At 44.4% G+C, this 25,005-nt stretch overlaps 1 protein-coding gene and 1 pseudogene across 5 annotated transcripts; one reads left to right on the plus strand and one right to left on the minus strand.

The window, feature by feature from the left end:
* The first annotated feature begins 3,232 nt into the window (after positions 1-3,232).
* Positions 3,233-5,195, plus strand: LOC148686116 (uncharacterized; annotated as a pseudogene). The gene is made up of 3 exons (XR_015948799.1): positions 3,233-3,469; positions 4,249-4,392; positions 4,742-5,195. The product of XR_015948799.1 is annotated as an uncharacterized LOC148686116 (transcript).
* A 1,967-nt stretch (positions 5,196-7,162) lies between these two features.
* On the minus strand, positions 7,163-23,229 carry LOC118082632 (cytochrome P450 2K1-like). Of its 4 annotated transcripts, none has more exons than XM_060272287.2 (9): positions 22,948-23,229; positions 20,098-20,260; positions 18,424-18,573; positions 17,665-17,825; positions 16,971-17,096; positions 12,657-12,825; positions 8,879-9,063; positions 8,366-8,507; positions 7,163-7,350 (listed from the first exon to the last, which is right to left on the minus strand). In XM_060272287.2, exons 1-9 carry the CDS (start codon positions 23,128-23,130, stop codon positions 7,163-7,165), a joined length of 1,467 nt encoding a protein of 488 aa, XP_060128270.2. In that variant the 5' UTR covers positions 23,131-23,229. The 4 variants fall into 4 exon arrangements, with proteins under 4 accessions (XP_060128270.2, XP_060128271.2, XP_060128268.2 ...); XM_060272288.2 differs by having other exon boundaries at positions 12,657-12,804; positions 22,948-23,225; XM_060272285.2 differs by having other exon boundaries at positions 16,971-17,144; positions 22,948-23,225.
* Between the last annotated feature and the right edge of the window lie 1,776 nt (positions 23,230-25,005).

Consider the following 25,005-nt stretch of genomic DNA (forward strand, 5'->3'; position numbering starts at 1 on the left):
TAACCATGGTGGCCCAACATGACACCCAGGGAGGCCATGCAGAACCCCAGCCCCGCCCCCAATAGCCTCTCCCCTGCTGGGACTGGGGGCATCCCACCGATGTGCCAGAGGTGTAGCAAGGTCAGGTGGCACCTGGTGCAAAAAATTTTTTTGTCACCCCCCCCCAATGACTCCCAAGCCTACAGCAAGCCAGGGGAAGGGGGGGGAACTTTGTTGCTTTGCCAGGGCTGCTCACTGTAGGCCTGGGAGTCGTGGGCGTGGAGGGTGACATAAAACAATCTCGACCCCCTTGCTCTGCCCCTGGTCAAACCCCCTGCAGTCTCCCTCAGAAGGTTGCATACTCTCCTTCCTTAGAGGTTTTTAAATAGAGGTTGGCTGGCCATCTGTCCTGGAGGCTTTAGCTGAGATTCCTACATTGCAGGGTGTTGAGCTCGCTCAAGTTAGAGGAAACGTTCCAGCCTTGCATGCTCACTTTGGGTCTTTTTCATTCCCTCAACCAGAGGCTGGGCTAAGGCAGGGACTTACCTTCCAAGTTCCGGACTGCAGAATCCGGGACTGGCAGCCATTTGACACCGGAAGTTGCGTCGATGGAACTTCCGGTGTCGCTTTGCCCTTCTATGGGCACCCAAAATGGACGCCGCCGGCTTCGAAAATTGCTTGTGCGCATGTCAGGAAGTGCTCTGAGGCAACTTCCGGTGTCGCTCCGCCCATCTATGGGCACCAAAATGGCCGCCGCTGACACCGGAAGTGACGTCTATGCACTTCCGGACATGCGTAGATGCGGCTTTTGAAGCTGGCGGTGGCCATTTTTGGTGCCCATAGAAGGGCAAATCGGAAAGGAAAAAAATGGCCGCCGGCAGGCGAAAATAAAGGAGAAAAACAGGAGACGAAGTGATACGGGGGACCACCGGGAAAGGTAAGTAAAAAGGGGGTTTTCCCGGGGAAAACGGGAGACTTGGCAGCTATGGGCAGGGAGCAGCCAGCGGGAGGGTTGTTCATCTGGAATTCCCCTGCAGAAACACCATCGAGCAGCAGCCAAGGAATGGCTTTTAATGAGCACTTCTCACCTGCTGATTATTGTGCAATTATTCAGCAAACTGTTTACATGGGTTGGATCGGCGGCAGCCTGTCAGGCTTAATTGACAGCTGCATGTGGCTTCCTGCATATTCAAAGATCCTGTGATCTACGCGATGCATTTTAATGCTGCATTTCTGACAAAGGAGCATGGGTGCTTAAGGCAGCGAGTGGTGCTCAGCCAATGGTCCCTGCACCGAATTCCTCGCGAGCCCCGGAAGCTGCTAGGCCAAGTCAGGCCGCTGGGCCCAACTCCATATTGCCACCCTTGACCGATAGAGGCTCTCCCGGGACTCAGGCTCCCAGGCCAACCTGGACAGGTGCCAGCGAGTTTTCCATCCCAAGGGGGCCCCCGCCCCATGGCTCCCACCCCCTGTTTACATGCGTGTACAACCGCCTACCTGGCAGGAAGCAGAAGGCCGGAATAAAATCCTCTGCAGGCGCCCTCCTTAAGGGGACGAGACTCGTGGGGCTCTTTTGCGCCCAAGACGGACCCCTTCCCGTCCCTCGAAAAAGACTGCCAGTCTCGTTAAAAAGCCTGCTACTAGGGTGCCAATATGGGGGGGAGGTAAGCCCCGCCCGCATAATCGATCATGATGTGGCACACACCCCATTTGAATGGCAGTCCCCATTAACTCAAATATTTTATTAGGGGGTCCAAAGCCCCCGAAGCCCCCTACCCACTGTACAGATAGACTGCGCGCGGCCAGGGAGCTCAGTCCGCTCCGATGCCACGTCTGGCCTTGCCCGCCGGCCCCGATCCCGAATGGGGCACAGAGCTTGGCCTGAATCATGTGCATATTGGGGGGCGGGGGGCACAGCCACGGCTCCTTGCCCCCTCCCTCGGCTCGGGACATGGAGGGCACTGGTGCCTGGCCAGCCATCTTTAATGAAATAATGCTCCCTCCCCTGGCCATCGTATATTTGGGCTGACGTAGATGCTTTCTGTAAGAAAACCAAAGGGCAAATCGCTGCTTGGCTGCGATTTTGCAAATACAACTCGGGTCATTGCTCTCCACGTGCATTGCTCTTTTGTGTCCAGAATTTCCTGAACTTTCTCCCATTGAAACACTTACAAATATTTCCCTTTTTTAATATAGTTTTTATTCATTTCCATCTTGAACCTGTTTAACATGGTGGTATTGTTGAGTGATTTACAGTTTGAGGTTCATTACTGTTCCACTGAAATGTGTATCTCTTTAAAAGAAAGAATAAAAGTAATAATAATAAGAAATAATAAAAGTAGTGACCTAGTTTTGCAGCTGTGGGGCAGTACAGCAGCTGATGTTAAGCTTGTATTGATTTAAGGCGTGTCAGCAATCGCATACAGTATATGAGGAGGTCTGCGTACCGCGCTCAGTACCCTGGATAGTGGGTCATGTTTCTGTAATGTTCTTATGATTAGTGCAACTTCTGTTATTATTTCTTTAATTAAATCCACTCCTGATTATACTTTGCAGTCTCCTTAAAATGCTTTTTGTTGCGCAATAGTTACTCTGCTTAAACACGGCAACAAGTATTAGGGTATATCTTTGTATATATTGGAGCATATGAGCAAGGAAAGATAATAACTAAGCAGTGCATCCTCTCATGGGGCCTAAATCCATTCCTACAAAGGTTATGGGGCCCAGTTAAGACAAAATTCAAAGTATTTCAGTGGATGTGGATTTTCTTAAAAGAGAAGAGAAATTGAAAGCGGACATTTTTTATATTTCCTGGTGAGCACATGGTGACTTCCATTGTCTCCATTGTGAAAGGGATTAGCTCCCTCTCTCCTCTCAGAGGCAGAGAAGTTTTTGAGGTTTTTTTAATAAAAATAATATTTATTAAATTTAACCATCCAATAAAAACCACATTAAAACATTCCGAATTATAATACAATCAAAAAAGCCAAATATTCAATGTCAAATTATATATCTTTTGGGTGACTTCCCATGCTCTGAAGTTTGGGGAGTGATGATCTAATCTCATACTGCATTTCTTAATTAGTCCAAATTAGTCCAATTAAAACATTCCCGGTGTTGATCTTTCATTTATTCTTTTAACAGCCTCTAAATTAGTTTAGCAAGCAGGTTAGTCCCTTTTTATTTTGAGTTTTAAATCAATTGGAGATGTAAGTTTTGATTTTGAATTTGACACATTTCCCCCATTTTTGACATGACCAGTCAGAATTCCATTGATGAGGGAAGCCTTAAGCAACCTACCCAGACTCTCACAGAACATCACCATCCAATTGAAAAACACCTAGATGTCATAATATATTTTAGAGAAATCTTGGATTGCATTGAAAATGAAAATCCTTCTGGCACCAGTGACGTAGCCAAAACATCAATCATCAAAAGTCCAATACAAAACAAGCAGCACGCAAGGGCACAAGATTCAATCACGTTTCAATCAAGTATTATTAATCCAAAAAGAAAACAATAAGAGAACCATATACAAGTGCTGACACAGAAGCCAAAACCAAACGTCAAGCAGATAGCATATACAAATAAATACCGAAAGGCAAACCAGTCTTTATGGTCTTTGAGGCTATATAGTGGTCAGCAAAGTGGCAGCAGGTCGAACAAAGTGTCAATGATAGACAGGCTGCCGGCGTTTTTCGCCTGTTTCGCCCATATGACGGGCTTCTTCAGTAGTTCCTCCTTCTGCTTTCAGTTATGTTTAGTGCATTCACTGGTGGTATAAACCAGGTCTTATTAGTATTCGAACTAAATCACTAATATACATCTAAACAAACAAATATCAAAGGCAGTACTTACAATTCGTATGAAACCACTTATCTTGGCTTAGGCCACAATGCTCAAGTTCTTTTTCAAAAGGTTCTCTCATTTACATATTCACTGGTAATACAAATCAAAATCTAATTATTATTTAAACTAATACAGTAGTACAATTTCTAAAATACATGTATATACATGCTCAAACTAAGAAAACTCTGAATATAAGAAATGTAAGTATCTATTTATATGTACATGTATTTTAGAAATTGTACTACTCAAAGACCATTAAGACTGGTTTGCCTTTCGGTATTTATTTGTATATGCTATCTGCTTGACGTTTGGTTTTGGCTTCTGTGTCAGCACTTGTATATGGTTCTCTTATTGTTTTCTTTTTGGATTAATAATACTTGATTGAAACTTGATTGAATCTTGTGCCCTCGTGTGCTGCTTGTTTTGTATTGGACTTTTGAAGAAATTGGCAGCAAAACACCAATCGTGGCATGGGAAAAGCAGAATAAACTAGAAGTAGCTATACTTCTCTGTAGTATTTTGGATGCTAGATTGTATTTTGGATTGTTGTTGTTGTGTGTGTGCGTGTGTGCGTGTTTTTTTTAAAAGGTAAAAAAGGTAAAGGACCCTGGACGGTTAAGTCCAGTCAAAGGCAACTATGGGGTTGTGGTGCTCATCTCCCTTCAGACTGAGGGCACTGGCATTTTTCCACAGACAGCTTTCAGGGTCATATGGCCAGAATGATTAAACCACTTCTGGCGCAACGGGACACTGTGATGAGTGCCAGAGCGCATGGAAACACTGTTTACCTTCACATTGTAGTGGCACCTATTTATCTACTTGCACTGGTGTGCTTTCGAACTGCTAGGTCAGCAGGAGCTGGGACAGAACTATGGGAGTTCACCCCACCACGCAGATTTGAACCACTGATCTTCTAATTAGCAAGCCCAAGAGGCTCAGATCTAAGAAAGACTGGAGCAGTCACATAATAGAATTCTTAACAATGATTGAAAACTAGAATTCACAGAATACAGGAAGACCAGAAAGTTGGTTATTTCCTGGGACCTAAATCTGAGACTTTTGCAACTCACTTAACTCTAAGAAAAGTGATTGCCTATCTGAGAGAGGAACGTGTGGAAAGAATACAAGACTCTCCAATCAGAACTGCCAAAGCCAATGATTCAAACTATATGTCTAAGTACCAAGTGAAGCACAAGGCCCAAGAAAAAAGTTTGTGTTTTAATTGTAACAAGGAAATACATACAGTGGTACTTCGTCTAGTGTCCGCCTCGTCGAGCGCCCGTTCTGTTGAACGTCCACGGCAAACCCGGAAGTATCGGAACAGGTTACTTCTGGGTTCACCACTCGCACAAGCACAGAAGTGCTAAATCACGCTTCGCACATGCACAAAAGCACAAACCATTCCATGCGTGTGCACAGATGTGACACTTTGTCCAGTGTCCTTTCCGGCCAGCGACCGGGACTCCGGAACAGATCCTGGTCACAAAATGAGGTATTCCTGTATAGCCAAGGCTTGCAAAACCGTAAAGTCACAGAAATCCCCTACATTTAAACAGCACATGGTGTGTGATCAGGACTCCTGAGCTCCAAGACGGTTAATAAGTCTGACGTAGAGATGCCTGCACTGGAGGATGAGGAGGAAGCAGTTCCAGGACCACAGTTCAGATGCTCATCAAAATCCAATAGAGGTGTCCTATCACCGTGACTATCCTACCTCACAGGGTCAGTGCAACCCATAGAACCTTCTACCTGGGAAATGATAGAGGTGATACCAGCCACTCAAGCCCATCTCTGGAAGGATGTTCCATAGTAGGAAATAGATACACTGCACCAGAACCACTCCTGAACCTTTACTGACCTGCCTCCTGGAAAGAATGCCTTAGGAAGCAAGTGGGTTTTAAAGTGAAACAGGGTGCAGAAGGGGAGGTGCAGTGTTACTAAGTGAGGCTTGTTCACAAGGTTTCAGTCAACGCTATGGAGAAGACTAGGATGCCCCATGCACTCCAGTAGTCAGATACACCACCATCAGAACGCTTTTAGGCAAAGCCGCCTAAGCAAATAGGCACGAGACACATAGACATAAAAGCTGCATTTTTACATGGCAAAATCTCAGAGGAGATTTACATGTAGCAAGTGTTTTATCAAGTCAAACAAAGTGCATTTGATATGCAGACTTCAAAAAGGGCTTTAAGGACTAAAAGAAGCTACTAGGGCATGGAACGAAATATCACACACCATGCTAACACAACTAGGGCCATGGAGACAAGTGTTTGTACAACAAATGTAAGAATGAACAATTGTCTTACGTTCTGACACCCATGAATGACCTGATAATTGCAATCATAAATGAAAGAGAGTACATAGAAGTAGAAGAAAATTTAAGCAAAGATGTGGCAGTCAAAGAACAAGAAAAGGTTCATTACTATCTAGGAGTCCAGATACAGAGAGAAGATGGCTGTTTTATTCTAAGCCAGAAACAGAAAGTCACTGAACTAATTGACAGCATCAAGATGCCAGAAGCAAACCCAGTTGCAAAAAACCCTATAAATCTATAGGTGGGTATGCTTTTATGTCTGCCAATGGTCCAATCTCCTGGGGCAGTTATATACAGAATTGTACAGTGGTGCCTCGACTTGCGAATTTAATCCGTTCCGAAGGCACCTTCGTAGGTCGAAAAATTCGTAAGTCGAAAAGCACCATTGGAAATGCGATTTCCCATAGGAATGCATTGGAAACGGAAAACTTCAAAAGTCGAAAAAACTCTAAAACTGCCGTGGTTTCCATTTGGATGTCGAAAAAATCATAAGCGCGCGGCCATTTGCCCCATTCGTAAATTGAAAAATTTGGTTGTCAAGTCGTTCGGAAGTCGAGGTACCACTGCATAGCCTTGTCTTCTACAGAATCCAAATACATTGAAGCCACAGAAGCTAACATAGCCCACTTCCTCAACCATTCCTCATAAGGCATGATTTCCAGACCCTTTATCATCTTGGTAACAATTATCTGCACATTCTCTACCTGGGAATATGATGCATCAAGATATTTGAAGGTATACTGTATGTTAACATGGGAATACATGAAACCAGTTTTGTTGCTTGATATGTATGCCCATAGTGTCATAGGAACCCAGAGCCAGGTTTTACGTAAGAGATGCTCCAATGCTAGTTTCAAAGGATTCAGCAGTAATGGGGGACACTTAAGGTTTTTGACAAAGCATGGACCAATTCAACCAGTAGGCTACTCAATCAAAATACCCCCGTTGAATGGGGTGTTTCTTAAAAAAGGCTCGCATTGCACACACAGGTAGGATAAGCAACCCAGGAATTCGTGAATCTTAAAAACGTGTCAGAGCACAGAGCTGGTGGGGCATAGGAGGTGTTACACCCCCAACAGCAGGAGTAAGGTCCAGATCTTCTTGAGATGTTCCAGGGGGTGGCTGGAAGGTAAATCTCTGCAGGAGACTTGTGAAGAAGAAGAAAAGCTCCATTTTGGCAAGAGTCTCACCTAAACATGCTCTCCGTCCTGTAAGGAAGCACAGGCAGCAGAGAAGCTGGGTTTAGCAGTTGCTTAATAACATCCCAAATACTTTAAAGCAGACCAAAATGTAGAGATAAAATAACAACTCATGGTGCCCATCTTAAAAGAATTATGAGCTCCGAATACGAGCCATCCTGAATGCTGAAAATCAGGAGTGGGAAACCTTTCTCAGCCTGAGGGCCACATTCCCTGGTGAGCAACATTGCAGGGGCCACACACCAATGGTGGCCAGATTTAGTTGCAGAAATGGCCACGGCAACTGATGTGATTCTTATCTTTGCACAATAGGTTACACTCCAGGCATGTAAAAATCCCATTGATTAAGCACACACTGCATAGTGTCTCCCACTGTCAGACAGCTTTCCCATATTTAGTATAAGGCTATGTACACACAATAGCTTTAAGCAAATCATTTAAAATAATTCTGGGCCCTGTAGTTTGTTAAGACTTGCTGGGAATTTTAACTCTGTGAAACGTAAACTACCGTGCCCAGAATTCTTTGAGGGAATGAGTGTGCTTTAAAGGTATAGGGCACACAAAGCCTAACTCATTTTCCTTGTAATTTGAACCCATTGACACAGCTATTGCCCTCTCGAGCAACAGAAAACAAATATGCTCCATCTTTGTATAAGCCCTTCAAATATTTGAATTCATATTTCCTCTTAACGGTAAAGGGACCCCTGACAATTAGGTCCAGTTGCGGACGACTCTGGGGTTGTGGCACTCATCTCACTTTACTGGCCGAGGGAGCCAGCATACAGCTTCCAGGTCATGTGGCCAGCATGACAAAGCCGCTTCTGGCAAACCAGAGCACTGCATGGAAATGCCGTTTACCTTCCTGCCGAAGTGGTACCTGTGATCGAGCAACGAGAGCTCACCCCATCGCAGGGATTTGAACCACCAACCTTCTGATCGGCAAGCCCTAGGCTCAGTGGCTTAGATCACAGCGCCACCCGCATCCCACTCTATGCAGGTATACACAAAAGTAAAAAAAAGTTACCTGCGGAGAAAGGCATGAAAGCATCTCTCTTTACGAATTTTCCTTCAGAGTTGAGAAAATGCTCAGGATAGAATTTATGTGGTTTCTCCCATTGAGATTCATCATGCAGCACAGAGGACAGCAGTGGTATGACGTGAGTCCCCTGCATAAGCAAAGCAAGAGTTATTTTAAAATAAAGCATATGCCTCTGGTATAATTAATATTCAGTGCAGGCGAAATGAGAATTGAGTTCATCTGAGAAATGTCTTTAGTTTGAAAAACTTTAATGTATAAACCATGATCTCCCACCAGAAAAGGTTTCTTTTCCAACCTTGTTCACCTTCTCATTGAGATCTGTTTAATGGGTTGAAGCTGATGCCTGACAGCTTCCGAAGGGTAGATTGCTTGCTTACAGTGCAGTCCTATACAAGTCTGTTGAGATGTCACCCACACTAATGCCCCATGGGGCTTACTCCCAGGAAAGCATTAAAATATATTGTAACTAGTAGGCAGCAGTTCAGTGAAATGGATCACCTTTGGAATGAAGTAGCCATTGAGGGTAACATCTGTAGCCGTGGCAAGTGGCAGGTTGGTTGGGACAATATTGGCAAATCTCTGGATCTCATGGACCACAGCATCTGTATAAGGCATTTTTGTTCGGTGTTCAATTCTTGGCTGAGAAGATCCAACAACCATTGCAATTTCTTCTTGGACCTTTACTGGGGAAAACAAAAAAAGAAAATCATTCATTTTTCTGCTAAGATTATCCCTGGACTAACAAATTTATGCTCTAGAATATCATACAGATATTTTTTAAACAGGACAAAGATTTTAGCCAATAACCTGATGTACTGATGGAGAGAAATTCCTCCAGGGTGATTCTTAAAATACAGTGGAACCTCAGTTTATGAACACCTCGGTTTATGAATTTTCGGTTTATGAACACCGCGGACCCATCTGGAACGGATTAATTCACTTTCCATTACTTTTAATGGGAAAGTTCACTTCAGTTTATGAACGGTTACTCCGCGGACCGTCTGGAACGGATTAATCCACTTTCCATTACTTTCAATGGGAAAGTTCGCTTCAGTTTATGAACGCTTCAGTTTATGAACAGACTTCCGGAACCAATTGTGTTCATAAACCGAGGTACCACTGTATCACCACGGGGAATATCCTGAAGTGCTATCTTTTACAGTTAATGGTAAAAACCAAAGATTTCATGATCCTACAGAGCCATACAAATTTTGGAGAAGATATGGGGGAAAGTTAGCTGGAGAAAGAGCATTTGGACAGAAAGCTGGACAGGAAGAGGAAGATTCAAGAGAGGTGGAGGCGAAAGAGAAATAAATATGGAACAAGATGGCTTTGAAAATTCTAACTTGGAATGTAAATAGTCTAAATAATGAGACTTAATGAATAAAATTGAACATGTAAATACGTTAAACTTGGATAAATAAAACTTAAATAAAAGGTTTGGAAATGACTTTGTACCTTCTGATGTACCAAAAAAGAGAGAAGTTGTAATGTGTATAAAACCAGAGTTGGACCCAAAACAATTATTCAAAGACCAAAAAGGAAGAATATTGATAACCCAGATACCATCACATGGAGAAAAGTATTATTAATTGGTGTGTATGCCATGGAAACTATTAGCTTTGCAAATAAAAAAGAAACAAGAAAATACCTGCATTAATAGAATAGAGTTGTGGAAAATCCAAAAGAAATAAGAAATCAATTTGTGAGTTTTTATACAGAATTTTATTGAGGTGAATGAGGTAATTTAGAAGAAATGGGTAAATATTTGAATGAAAAGATTGTTTTGATGGGCGATATGAATGGTGTAGCCTCCCTAGATTGGGACAGGGCTGTGAGAAAAAATGACACAAAAGAAGGGAAACTACCGAATGTCTTTTTAGGGATAACTGACAATTTAAGTTTAATTGACATTTGGAGAAAAAAACACCCACAGGACAATGTATATTTTATTCGAGCACAAATAATTATTGAAGCCGAAAATATTCTCTATGGACTTCTAAAGATTTGTATACTAAGGTAAAGAGGGCAGAAATTCGATCAAGAACATTATGAGACTACAACTCTATAATAATTAAATTAAGAACAGGGACAAGTTTCCCAATGAGATGGAGACTAAATGAAAATTTATTAAATGATCAAGAAAAATTAGGAAAAGGGGGCAAAAAAGAAAGGTTTTTTTAAAAAATTAATTAATAGCAAGAGACAGATTTAAAGGTGGTATGGAATGCAAGTAAATTGGTAATGTGGGGTGTTTTTTACATAGCAAGGCACATACCAAAGAAATATTAGAGAGCAGAAAAAACAAGAAATTTTTCAAGAAATAAAAGGGAAAGGGAAAGAATTAATAAATTCTGCTTGAAAAGAGATAGTGAAACAGGATATCAAGATGTTGCAAATGATAATAAACCAAGAAATAGAGTGGAAAATTAAATATTTAAAACAGAAACAATTTCAACAGGATAACCAGCCATGGAAACTATTTGCTTGGCAAATAAAGAAGAAACAAGAAAATACCTGCATTAATAGAACAGAGTTGTGGAAAATCCGAAAGAAATAAGAAATCAATGTGTGAGTTTTTATACAGAACTTTATTGAGGCGAATGAGGTAATTTAGAAGAAATGGGTAAATATTTAGAAGACAGCAGACTACCTAAGATACCAAAAGATAAAATGTCATTTGTTAATAGACCTGTCGCAATGATGGAATTACAGCAAGCAATTTTACAGGGTAAATTAGGGAAGGCACCCTGACCTGATGAACTTTCAGCAATATAATATAAAAAATTGCAGGATTACTTAATACAACCTTTAAAAGATATTATGAACAAGTATTTGAATACGGGAAAGTTACCCAAATCTTGGAAGAGTGCATACATAACTTTGATTCATAAGCAAGATAGAGATCCAGAGCTAGTTAAGAGCTATCGACCTATTTCGTTGTTGAATAAGGATTCGAAACTGTTTGCAGACAGATTAGCAAATGGGTTGATAGCTGTATTAAAAGAGGTAATCCTATTTTAATAGGATTGTGCTGGTTGAAAGAATGGTTTTTATTGAAGAATCCACATATTTTAGATTTGGAAGGTCACCTAGTAGATTGGCTCAAATGTATAAACCCAAATTGAATATGTACTGGAAATGTAAAGAGAAAGAAGGTACCGTTTTTCATCTGCAGTGGTCTTGTAATAAGGTTAAAGTTTACTCGAAAATGATATACAGTGGTACCTCGGGTTACGAACGTGATCCGTTCCGGGTCGCAGTTCGTAACCTGAAAAGTTCGTAACCTGAAAAGGGCCCGAACCGCCGCTTTGCGCATGCGCAAAGCGCTATTTTTGCTATTTTCGCACTTTGCGCATGCGCAAAGGCGCGTGGCGAAAATACTTCCGGGTTTGCGAAGTTCGTAACCCGGGTTTTTCGTAACCCGAGGTGTTCGCAACCCGAGGTACGACTGTATAATGAGATGAAAAAGGTGTTTAAGATGTTTAAAAAACCAGAAGATAATTTTTTAAAAAAACAACACACGAAAGGGATGGAAATGGTTTATTGAATATTTACAAACAAACTGTAAATTAAGACATCGGCAGGATTAATGTAAAATCCTGCAATCTCTCTCTCTCTCTCTCTCTCTCTCTATATATATATGGGGTATATACAGGAATATATACGTAAAATAATAGGTTGAGATAATTTGGAGTATGCAGGAATATGAAATGAAATGTAAAGAACCACAGAAAGAGGGAGAAGGGAGTCCAGGCTGAAATGTTAAACTTATGACTGAACAATTGTTGTGTTATAGATATAGGTAAAGGTAAAGGTCCAGTCGCAGACGACTCTGGGGTTGCGGCGCTCATCCTGCTTTACTGGCTGAGGGAGCCGGCGTACAGCATGACTAAGCAGCTTCTGGCAAAACCAGAGCAGCACACAGAAATGCCGTTTACCTTCCCACCAGAGCGGTACCTATTTATTTACTTCCACTTGACGTGCTTTCAAACTGCTAGCTTGGCAGGAACAGGGACTAAGCAACGGGAGCTCACCCCATCACAGGGATTCGAACTGCCGACCTTCTGATTGGCAAGCCCGAGGCTCAGTGGTTTACACCACAGCACCACCCACTTCCCTGATATGCATACATACATACATACATACATACATACATACATACATACCGGTATATATATGCAAATTATAAATATTCTCTCTCTCTAATTGTTACATATAACTGGAATTAAGATATCTCAGAATGATGGGAGCCAACCCAATGAAAAGCACTCACTCTGAATTTCAGGATGTTTCATCATTAGTAACAGTCCCCAGCGCAGTGTGGTAGAAGTGGTCTCCATGCCAGCAGCTAACAAGTTGAGCACAACATTTTTTAAGTTTTCGTTGTGGAAGTATCCATTCGTCTTGTTCTTCTTTTCCTCCTGGGTTGCAAAGAGTATGAACTGCTTAAAACGAATCAAGTGAGATTATTTCATATACACTTCCGGTCTACTGCCAGCGCTGATCAGTGAGGAATCCTCAAGCTCCGAGGTTCCTGGCGTTGTGAGGGAGAGGGGGAGCCGCGAGAGCAACATGGACCCCCAAAAGAACCCCAGATTGAGTTTTCTGGGGGTGTGAGAGCTCGGCTGCACCCCAAAGTGACTCCTCTACCCCCGGTAAGCTTTTTTTAAAGAGCTTCGAGAGCGAGGGGAGTGAGAGTCGTGGGCACCATTTTCAAATATACCGCTACCCTCACAGAACGAAGCTCTGAGCCGGCTGTGGCGGAGCGTTGGATTTTAAAAAAATGGATTTGAAGACATTGGACACCGTGAGTAACAGAAAGAAATTTAAGGGGGAAATTTTTTTAATTGAAACGAATTGGCCACAGGAGGAGATTTAAACAGGAAGTCCCCCATTGAGAGAACTGTGATGCAGTTAATTTGCCTGTAGCCGGAATGACTGAAAGGACCTTATCAATTACCAAGGATTGGGCCCAATACCTCTCCCCTGAAGCAGGGTAAAGGGGAGAAGGGCTGAATCCACTAAAATCCCTGTAAATTTTTTACAATTTGGACTGGGGAAAGTCCCCCTGGAAGTTGGAGTCGGTTCCCTGGAGGGCTCATCGAGCCGCCATTATGATATCACAATAGAAAGGAATTTGTTTATCTCTTTGAAGTTGAGAACTGTCAATTTTGAAGAGAGCGCAAAATATAAAGCTGGGTATAAGAAGTTTGATAAATGCTCTTTTCACAAATGGTCACAAGATTTTTAAGATATGAAGAAGAATTAAAAATGAGAGTATAACCAGTTCGGATATAAAGAGGAGCAGGATGTCTGTAGCCACAACATCACCTGATGGCCTGGACTTTCAGAAGGAACTTTTGGAATTGCTTTTGGACTTGAGAAATGAATTGCGGCAAAATAATATATTGTTGTATGAAAGTAATATACAGTTGCGTGAAATGCGTGAAAGGAATCAGAATTGTGTGGACAGTGAAAAATGATTAATTTCAAAAGAGAATGAAGAGAAGCAAGAAGAACAATTATCAGTCTTGGACAATGCAATTGACTTTAAAGAAGATGAGGAAGATACATGTAATATTGTTCCCCCAGTGAGAGAGGGAGGGCAGGATCCATACTGGGGCCAGAACTTAAAGGGGGGGATTGAGATGGGCTGGAAAGTGGAAATATAACTGGATGGTTTTGTACTACAGTATTTAGAGAATTGGGGAGGCAGCAGGGGATGATCAAGGAGGAATGGGGGTAGGCTGGGACAGGGTGGGAGTGGGGTGAGGGATAATAATGGATGTAAATTTTCGATTGATCTAGACGGTCCAAAACTGGAACGACTTAAAGAACTCGCTGAAGTATCTCGGAGACCCTGAGTCCAGGGTTAGGGGGGCTAAATTAGTTTTAAGTGTTCAAATTTAGTATGATAGAAGAATTAATATTTAAACTTATGGAAAATTCTTGGTAATAAATTTTAGGCTAAGGGGAGAAATAGAAGATAGAAGGACGGGAAAATAAATTTTGATTTGGATAAATTGATAAATTATTGGTGAAGAGTAGATGGTGCTTTTAGAATAGAATATTTCAGTGATAATGATAAAATGTGTTAGAATGATTTAAGATATAAAATGGAAATTGCTTAATTGGAATTTTAAAATGCACCCAATGAGGGGGGAATTGAGGAAGTCAACAATGTTAAGTTAAAAAATGCATATGTTGAATGATATGTTGTTTTTTATGTTTTTTGTTTTGTTTTTGTTTTTTGTTTTTGTGATTTTGTAATATTGGGAAATGAATAAAAATTATTTGGAAAAAAGAAGAAGATTTCATATAAAATGATAAAAATGAATACCTGACAGAACCCGATGATCCAAAGTATTGTTGCACATCCCCCCAATTGCAGAGCAGTGAGAAATTCCAGATTTTCCAGACTATGCCATCATGATATAGGGTTTGTTTACACTTATATACAACCCGAGCCTAAGATGGAGGGGCTCAGCATCAACACCCCAAAATGTCTTGCTTCTCCATAGTCACAGCTGTTGTTCTCCATCTACCAGCTAAGACAGGAGGTTGGGTGTCAGACTTCATGGGAATCTGATCCCCCTCCCTCACAACTGGTTGCCAGAAACTGGAAAACAAGATGTTCCTATCAATGTTTTTATTCAAGATTCACAGAAACATACCACTCGGCAGCTGAATAGCCACTTGGATAATGGTTTTGCTCCAACTGGTCTCTCTCGCCTCCCTTCCTAGCAACAACATTTACCTTTATGGTGGCCACCAGGGGTTAATTTTCTATGAGTCTTTTGCTCTTGCACTTTCAATGCACGCTGGGTTCTGGGAGAACGCTTCCCAGTGATAACGTGTCAGCTGGCTGATCTGTCTGTCTCCCCCTTCTCTTCTCCCTTCACCTCCCAACTCTTCTGTTCACCTGTCTCTGAGCTGTGACCTTCCTCAAACCACTGCTGCAAATCAATATGGCCGTCCTCTTCTCTAGAAGGTTCAAGAGGAGGGGGTGCAGTTTCCACCATTTTTCCTCACTCCACTCTCTGACATAGGGGGAACCTGGCAATCCTGCTCCTTCTTCTCTTTCAGGAACTGGACTGAAGAGGAGAGAGAGGAGGAGAGCCAGAGATCACCCCCTCCTCTGATCCCCTTGGAGGAGTGGGGGAATGGTGGGGAAGACAAGGGGGGATGCTTTCGCAAAACACAAGTTAGCTGCACTGTGGGGAGAAGCAGGTGACGCAGAAGGGTTCTCAGAAAGTGATGGACTACTGTATAGAGGAAAAGCTCTCTATGTTCCGGAAGGAAACCTCCGAGCCAAGGTCTTACGTCAATGAATACTTTGGGCAGCACAAAATATCACGTGATGAGGCAAATCTGGTGGCCGCGGCTGTGGGAGGGAGTGTCCCACAAATGGAGAGCCGCTGCAGAAAAGTTCAAACCTATCCAGTCTTAAGGGAATCAGCTCTGAGTGCTCACTGGAAGGACAGATCCTGAAGCTGAGGCTCCAATACTTTGGCCACCTCATGAGAAGAAAAGACTCCCTGGAAAAGACCCTAATGTTGGGAAAGATGGAGGGCACAAGAAGAAGGGGACAACAGAGGATGAGATGGTTGGACAGTGTTCTCAAAGCTACCAAGATGAGTTTGACCAAACTTCAGGAGGCAGTGGAAGACAGGAGTGCCTGGTGTGCTCTGGTCCATGGGGTCAGGAAGAGTCAGACACGACTAAATGACTAAACAACAACAATTAATTGGTAAGCAGAAACTCCAATTCATATTCATTTCCAATCTTAGTAATGGTCGAAAGAACTGAAGCCCTAATTTAAGGGTGATTACACAGTGCATGGGCCAATGTTTTTCCTTGCTCCAAGATGCCTCTCCACCCTCAAAGTTCCCTCTCTCCTCCGGTGTGAAGAACGCCTTCTTCCGAGAACTTGAGGCATTATCCCACCCCCACCCCCCTTGTATCAAAAGGGAGTCTGGCAAACATTATTTATGACTTGATTACATCTCATCACTGCATAATTATCTCTCTTGGCAGAAGCACCAGCAACCAATGGTTAGTCTGCCATAATTCCACCCCTGGAAATTCATATATGCCCATTGGCATGTTTTCTTGACCAGGGATTTTTTCCAGAAATGCTGGTGAGTATGCAACCTTTGCCCCTGCAGAGGCAACTTCTGTAACACATTAACAATGGCTGACTATTGGGAAATGGTAGGAAGGATGCCAGGTTGGTCCCTTCTGAAGTGAGAGTTCCTGACTACAGTCATACCTCTGGATACGAATGCTGCGGGTTGTGTACAACACGGGTTACAAATGCGCGAAACCCAGAAGTAATGGAACGGGTTACTTCCCAGTTCGACAGTTCACACATACACAGAAGCGTCGAATGATTTCATGTGCAGAAGCGCCGAATCGAGACCCACGCATGCACAGAAGCGCAGACGCGGGTTGCATACTGCTCATGTTGCAAACGGGGCTCCAGAACGGATCCCATTTGCAACTAGAGGTAGCACTTGCATTCGCTTGCAAACACGAATTTAAAATGTCAACATTTATTCTGGGCCAACCTAAAAGACTCCATTACCTCTTGCTGTTGGATAAGAAATGAGTCAATAAAGCTCCTCTGGTCATTTTCATCCAGATCTCTCAGGTGTTTTAGGAAGGTGGCATTTATGAAGGCAAACAGCTCAGCTCTGTTTTGAGTGAAATTCTTAGGAGCCCCCAAAAGAAAACCAAGAGTGGGAAACATGTTATAAAGCTGAAAGGATAAAAATGTGGAAAAAGAAAAAGAGACATTAGGAAAGTACAGTTCTCTCAACTGGATCTCTCAAAGCATGGTTGCCCAAATACAAAACAAAGCTCTTGAATGGCATTTGGAACGAGGGGCAGACTACCTCAGCATAATTTATGTGCAACCCCAGAATAATAGGCTATGACTGTTCTCCTCTGGAGGTTCGTCTTCTGAGAGGGAGATCTGTCCTTGGATGTCCCCTCTGAGCCATCATGGAACCAACCATCACTTGTTCTTCCTTGAGTCCCGATGGCAGTGAGGCCAGAAAGGTTGTGTGCAAAAGAGACTTTGTTATAGTTACGGGATGACTGTGCCGTGTGAGTTTTCTAAATATTTTGAATCATCAGCAGGTTTCTCAAGATATCAGTAGTCTGTGTTTTGTAGTGAATCCTGAACAATATACAATAAACAGGTTGCCCTGCCCACTTTGCATACACTGTTATTACAATCAACTGTTTGCTTCTTTTAATTGGAAAAAATAGGTTACCGTGACTGAAGAGCTTCCAAAAAGCCGGATATTTTCATTGATCAACTTCAGAAGTCTTATGAATGTGGGATCTTCATAATCAAATCGCTTGCCTAGTAGTATGGCCACTATAATATTGGCAACAGCTGCATTCATAATTGTGTTGGTCTCAAATGGGTTTCCTATACATAAATATGACAGTTAAACAAAAATATTCTGATGAAATTCCAAGTATGGAAATGGCATTGTTTTTAAGTCTGCTCTTTGCTGCCTTAAGTCCCCACTGGCAGCTTACCTATGTGTAGTCCTCATTTATCAAAGAAACTGATCCTAAGTGCTGCTGGATGTGGCCATAGCTGGGCTAAGATGTGCTTAAAAGGGCTTGGAAGTCACAGCAGCTATTGGAGTATAATCTACACATTACAGGAACAGACCGATTATGTCTCCACAGGGAAGCCTGGGAACTATAGTTCTGGAGTTAGCCATAAGTATGGGCTCATCCACACTAGGCATGGTTGGAAAAAACATTTCCTCTTTCCCCATTCCTTTCCAAGGGGAAACCCACTCTTTAGCAGTAGATCAGAACCAAGGCCAATTGGAGAAAGCCCAAATTGCTCCAAAGTGTGGTTTTTCCCAAGGGAAAGCAGAGGGAGAAGAGGAAGTGTGGATGAGCCCTATGGAACACAACACTCCCGGCACCTTTAAACTTTAAACACAACAGTCTTGGCACCTTTATGCTATGGTAGTGTAGCTATGCAGCAGAGGTAAACACCAACCCACCTTCGTAGGATTCAAATTTCTTTATCAGGACACTGCATTCCTCAACAATTCTGTCCTCTATGGTCCTCTTTCCCATTCCGTAGTCCCGTAATGTGCTTAAAGCAAACCGCCGCATCACTTTCCAGTTTTCACCGTTAGACAGAGTTACACCTGAAGAGGCAGGAGGAAAGGCTTCATGTCTGCATGGCCATTTTAGGGGGGCGGGGAATCAATAAATTATATTCTGCATTTCTTCCATGGATCCCAGCTATTCTCTCATTCAGACTCAGACTTCTGAGCTTTGAGAACGTAGCTGGCAGCTGTGCCATCAGAACACATAGATAGATAGGATAGAGTAGAGGGTGGTTTGTTCATGTCAGGGGTCCCAGCAGCACTTGTTACTTTGTATTCCATGGGTAGATATTATGCCTCCTTCATGCTTCCTCTCTGTATAGGCTGGGCCAGAAAATGGTTAGTCAGTCCCCCCCTCCCCCGGTGTGTGGCATTACTTTTCCATGTGACAATTATTGTCAGGGACCATGCTGAGCCGAGGACTAGAGTAAGGATGCCTGGTGGGAGCTTCCTCTTCCCCCTGAACCTGAATCTCCCCAGGAGCAGGAGGACAGTATAGATTTAGATCAGTGGTTTGCAAAGGCGCATAGCTGAGAAGAGAAAAGCTGGGAAATACTGGATGGAGAACAGCTAGGAGAAGAAACACTGGAAAAGAGAGGGTTTACACATTCACAGTCATTGGATAACATCCTCCTCCCCCCTCCCATCGATCTTGGAGTGCTCAGAAAGTCTCCGAACAGAAAGCACAGGAACTACACACTCAGCTTATGAGATGTAGGAGTGACGTGGATTGATAGGTGTCAAGGAGTTGTTGCGGCTACTCCCGAGTAAAGACACCGCCTAGTCACTCTCAGAACCCAGCAATGGCGTCCATCGGCTTCGGGGCCAGCATAATAACCGGGGCACCCCGAAATGCCGCCCCTTTGCCCTGCGTTTGGGGGCACGCCTCAATTCGGGCGCCGGAAGGAGCGGTTTCCCTTCTTCCCCTCACTGGCTGGGACGGTGCCTGGGCTCCGACGCCTCCCTGAGCTGTCCCTCTTCCCCTAGATCAGGCATCCCCAAACTGTGGCCCTCCAGATGTTTTGGCCTACAACTCCCATGATCCCTAGCTAACAGGACCAGTGGTTGGGGAAGATGGGAATTGTAGTCCAAAACATCTGGAGGGCCGAAGTTTGGGGATGCCTGCCTAGATGGTCAGAGTGGTGCAGGGGCTCCAGTACGTTGCTGAGCCCTTCCTCCACCGTCTATTCTCCAGAGCGTTGCCAGGGCTCTGATGCCTCACTGAGCCTTCCCCCTTCCATTCCGCTTTCCCCTGACCCACTGCTAGCGCTGTCGCTGGGCGAAGTGCTGGTCAGGATGATGGGGGGAGGCTCCCTGTAGGGAGTCCCCCTGACAATAGGGATGGTCGGAGGAGGGGGCAGCCTTAATTGGGAGCACCACCATTTTAGCGGGAGGTATTTGTTGTCCCTCGCTGTGATTATTAAAGAATTCTAACTGGTAAGAAGACTCTGTTTCCTTTGTTCTGCTTATCTACTGCCATGGGGGGAGGAAGCTGATTCCCTGAAGCCTGACAATTATTCACAATTCACATTGCCAGTTTCAATAAAAAGGGAAGTGCCTCACCAAAGCCTGGTGCAAGATCTTGAAGTATGGGAATGATGGACCTGTCTGCAAATGCATCTGCCTGATTAACCAGAGCCTCCTTTACGGTCTCATATCCTGCCAACACCACAGTTTTCTGGGGTCCCATTTGGATGCTGAAAACAGGGCCATATTGCTTTGACAACTGCAATTAAACAGAAGAAAAAGTGAGAAACAGAGTTCTGGCATACCCCAAAGAATATATTAATGTAAATCATCTCTGACAGAACCAAGACTGCATTAGCTTGCACATTTACCTAAGAGTAAGGACTATTTTATACACTCCATAGAATCTAGTAGCACAGTTTGACTGTTCAGTTTTTTTTCAATAACTACTATTGAACTTGGTAGAAATTTCTTCCATGTCATTGTGCCTTAGACTGAGCTGAAAACATATGCCTTAAGAATAGTAATTTTGTGGAATGAATTCACTTTTTGTATCTTTGCCAATCACCATGCAAAACAGAATCCAAATAACATAATGATAAAGTAAGAGCGCATTGTCTATGCCACAATGGTCTTCAAGACATTTGCTACTAATAGCTGTACTACTAACAGTGCTGGACCCATAATACAGCAGCTCAGCCCTTTCGCCCAGTTCAGGAGACTCCACCATGGGAGCAGGACCGGGGTGGGATAGTGCTAGAGTCCTCTCTAGTCAAGTTGCATGGGTTCAATTCCAATCAGTTTACCCCCAAGGATGTGAACCGGCTGCTTGGATGAGTGAAACTCATCACATGTCTCCCTGATCCTTGCCCTTCCTGGCTCATAAAAGCTCTGCAGGGTGGTGGATGCTTTCCTCTGTTAAGGAGCCTTCCTGGACCCACTGAAAGTGGTGGTTATAAAACTGCTTAGTAAAATAAATCTTTGGACCCAGCCAATTTGGCCAACTACCACCTAGTCTCAAATCTTCCATTCTTGGGAAAGGTGATTGAGCGAGTGGTTGCTGAAGGATACAGACTATTTGGATCCCTTCCAGTTGGGATTCAGGCCTCATCATGAGACTGAAACTGCCTTGCTTGTGCTGGTCAATGCTCTCCGGCCAGCTAAGGACAATGGTGGAAGCTGTTTCCTAGTTCTGCTGGATCTCTCAGTGGCCTTTGATACCATCGACCATGACATCCTTCTGGACCGTCTAGAGGGGCTGGGAGCTGGGGGCACTGTTATACAGTGTCCGCTCCTTTCTCCTGGGCTGTGTTCAGAAAGTGGTGTTGGGGGATGAGTGTTCAGGCCACTGGGCTCTCACTAGTGGGTGTGCCTTAGGGTTCCATCCTCTCCCCCATGCTTTTTAACATCTATATGAAGCTGCTGGGAGACATCATCAGGGGGTTTGGGCTGGTGTTTATCAGTATGCGGATGATACCCAGCTCTACCTCTCTTTTAAATCAGAACCAGTGAAGGCATTGAAGGTCCTGTGTGAGTGTTGGGAGGCGGTTGGAGGATGAATGGTGGCTGACAGATGGAGGTTGAATCCTGACAAGACAGAAGTAGTGTTTTGGGGGAGAGGTAGCAGGCAGGGGTGGAGGACTCCCTGGTCCTGAATGGGGTAACTGTGCCCCTGAAGAACCATATGCGCAGCCTGGGAGTCATTTTGGACTCACACCTGTCCATGGAGGCGCAGGTCAATTCTGTGTCCAGGACAGCTGTCTATCAGCTCCATCTAGTATGCAGGCTGAGACACTACCTGCCCAGAGATTGTCTTGCCAGAGTGGTGCATACTCTAGTTATCTCCCGCTTGTACTACTGCAATGCACTTTATGTGGGACTACATTTGAAGGTGACCCGGAAACTGCAACTAATCCAGAATGCAGCAGCTAGACCAGGCACCCCCAAACTACGGCCCTCCAGATGTTTTGGCCTACAACTCCCATGATCCCTAGCTAACAGGACCAGTGGCTGGGGAAGATGGGAATTGTAGTCCAAAACATCTGGAGGGCCGAAGTTTGGGGGTGCCTGACTGGGAGTGGCTGCCAACACTGGCCCTGAAAGGCCGACATTGGCTCCCAGTAAATTTCTAAGACCAATTCAAAGGGTTGGTGCTGACCTTTTAAGCCCTAGATGGCCTTGGACCAGTATACCTGAAGGAGTGTCTCCACTCCCATCGTTCAGCCAGGGCACTGAGGTTACAGGGAACCAGGCAGAGCACCTTCTCAGTAGTGGTGCCCGCCCTGTGGAACGCCCTCCCATCAGATGTGAAGGAAATAAACAACTACCCGACTTTTAGAAAACACCCAAAGACAGTCCTTTTTAGGGAAGTTTTTAATGTTTGATGTTCTATCCTGTTCTTAATCTGTTGGGAGCCGTCCAGAGTGGCCGGGGAAACCCAGCCAAATGGGCGGGGTATAAATAATAAATTATTATTAAATTATTATTATTTATTATTCAGTTGCAGCAGCACAAATATTTGCTAGGAATGCTCAGGAAACCAGAACAAAATAGGCAGTTGTAAGGATAAAAGTGATTACACCTTTAATGGCACCTCTCAAATCTAGTTTAGAAAGGATGAATGAGGAGGCTGGGCTAGGCACGGTTTGCACTGAAACTTTTGCATCCTTGAAAATGGAGGCAGAGTCAAATGTGATTCGACACCAGACACCCCCACACACCTTGTTCAAATTACCAGTTATAAATTGCAACTAGGTCCTATGAATATTTACTGGAAAAGATAAGAGGAGGTTATGCAACACACAAAGGGGAGATGAGATTTATAGGCTCTAAAAGAACAAAATGTATTATTATTATGATTATGATTATTTATTTTATACCCCGCTCATCTGGCTGGGCTGCCCCAGTACCCTTTAGTCTTGCCTTGGGAGGAACTGGACGCTTTACCTTTAACATGGTTCTGTAAGGCCTCTTCAGATCCATGATGTGGAGATTCCCAATGAGAGGTAAAGGCCTTGGTCCTGGTGGAAGATTTTGGGAGCTCTTGTTCCAGAAAATGCCCAGTTTCAAAACAAAGGTAATCATAAGGATAAAGAGGAACAATGCTGGAATCGGCTCTGTCCAATCCATTTCGTTTCAGCAAGCAATTTTTTTGGCAGTGGTTATAATGAAACCTACAGTGCAGTTTGGTCAAGGACAATGTCTTGCAACTGCAGTGAGCAGCATATATATTATGCCAGGTACTGTCTCAAACTAATCATTAAACCATTATTAACCCTAACCCCAGCCCCGCCCCCAATAGCCTCTCCCCTGCTGGGACTGGGAGCATCCAACCGATAGCTCAGCTGTGCCAGAGGCGTAGTAAGGTCTGGTGGCACCTGGTGCGGAATTTTGCCCCCCCCCCAATGACTCCCAAGCCTACAGCAAGCCGGGGAAAGGGGGGGAACTTTGTTGCTTTGCCAGGGCTGCTCATTGTAGGCCTGGGAGTCGTGGGCGGGGAGGGTGACAAAAAAAATCTCGACCCCCTTGCTCTGCCCCTGGTCAAACCCCCTGCATTGCAAGAGGTTCAAAATCCTTTTTAAAATGCACATGAAATAAGAACTTTAGGGTGGTAAGAGCTATTCTTCAGTGGAACAGTCTCCCTCAGAAGGTTGCATACTCTCCTTCCTTAGAGGTTTTTAAGTAGAGGTTGGCTGGCCATCTGTCCTGGAGGCTTTAGCTGAGATTCCTACATTGCAGGGTGTTGAGCTCGCTCAAGTTAGAGGAAACTTTCCAGCCTTGCATGCTCACTTTGGGTCTGTTTCATTCCCTCAACCAGAGGCTGGGCTAAGGCAGGGACTTACCTTCCAAGTTCCGGACTGCAGAATCCGGGACTGGCAGCCATTTGACACCGGAAGTTGCGTCGATGGAACTTCCGGTGTTGCTTTGCCCTTCTATGGGCACGCAAAATGGCCGCCGCCGGCTTCGATAATCGCTTGTGCGCATGTCAGGAAGTGCTCCGAGGCAACTTCCGGTGTCGCTCCGCCCATCTATGGGCACCAAAATGGCTGCCGCCGGCTTCGAAAATCGCTTGTGCGCATGTCAGGAAGTTCTCCGAGGCAACTTCCGGTATCGCTCCGCCCATCTATGGGCACCAAAATGGCCGCCGCCGACACCGGAAGTGACGTCTATGCACTTCCGGACATGCGTAGATGCGGCTTTTGAAGCTGGCAGCAGCCATTTTTGGTGCCCATAGAAGGGCAAATCGGAAAGAAAAAAAATGGCCGCCGGCAGGAGAAAATAATGGAGAAAAACGGGAGACGAAGTGATACGGGGGACCACCGGGAAAAGGTAAGTAAAAAAGGGGTTTTCCCGGGGAAAACGGGAGACTTGGCAGCTATGGGCAGGAGCAGCCAGCGGGAGGGTTGTTCATCCGGAATTCCCCTGCAGAAACACCATCGAGCAGCAGCCAAGGAATGGCTTTTAATGAGCACTTCTCACCTGCTGATTATTGTGCAATTATTCAGCAAACTGTTTACATGGGTTGGATCAGCGGCAGCCTGTCAGGCTTAATTGACAGCTGCATGTGGCTTCCTGCATATTCAAAGATCCTGTGATCTACGCGATGCATTTTAATGCTGCATTTCTGACAAAGGAGCATGGGTGCTTAAGGCAGCGAGTGGTGCTCAGCCAATGGTCCCTGCACCGAATTCCTCGCGAGCCCCGGAAGCTGCTAGGCCAAGTCAGGCCGCTGGGCCCAACTCCATATTGCCATCCTTGACCGATAGAGGCTCTCCCGGGTCTCAGGCTCCCAGGCCAACCTGGACAGGTGCCAGCGAGTTTTCCATCCCAAGGGGGCCCCCGCCCCATGGCTCCCACCCCCTGTTTACATGCGTGTACAACCGCCTACCTGGCAGGAAGCAGAAGGCCGGAATAAAATCCTCTGCAGGCGCCCTCCTTAAGGGGACGAGACTCGTGGGGCTCTTTTGCGCCCAAGACGGACCCCTTCCCGTCCCTCGAAAAAGA

Source organism: Zootoca vivipara, chromosome 3 (genome assembly GCF_965207765.1).
Source record: "Zootoca vivipara chromosome 3, rZooViv2.hap1.1, whole genome shotgun sequence".
NCBI classification, from domain to species: Eukaryota; Metazoa; Chordata; class Lepidosauria; order Squamata; family Lacertidae; genus Zootoca; species Zootoca vivipara.

Excerpts from the sequence above, each read along its gene's own strand:
- LOC118082632 (XM_060272285.2), bottom strand. The coding sequence starts at position 23,130 with ATGGATTGGACAGAGCCGATTCCAGCATTGTTCCTCTTTATCCTTATG. Across the intron at positions 17,826-18,423 it reads GAAATTTGAATCCTACGAAG|GAAACCCATTTGAGACCAAC; the intron begins GTGGGTTGGTGT and ends ATTTATGTATAG. Across the intron at positions 8,508-8,878 it reads ATGGCTACTTCATTCCAAAG|GGGACTCACGTCATACCACT; the intron begins GTGATCCATTTC and ends TTGCTTATGCAG.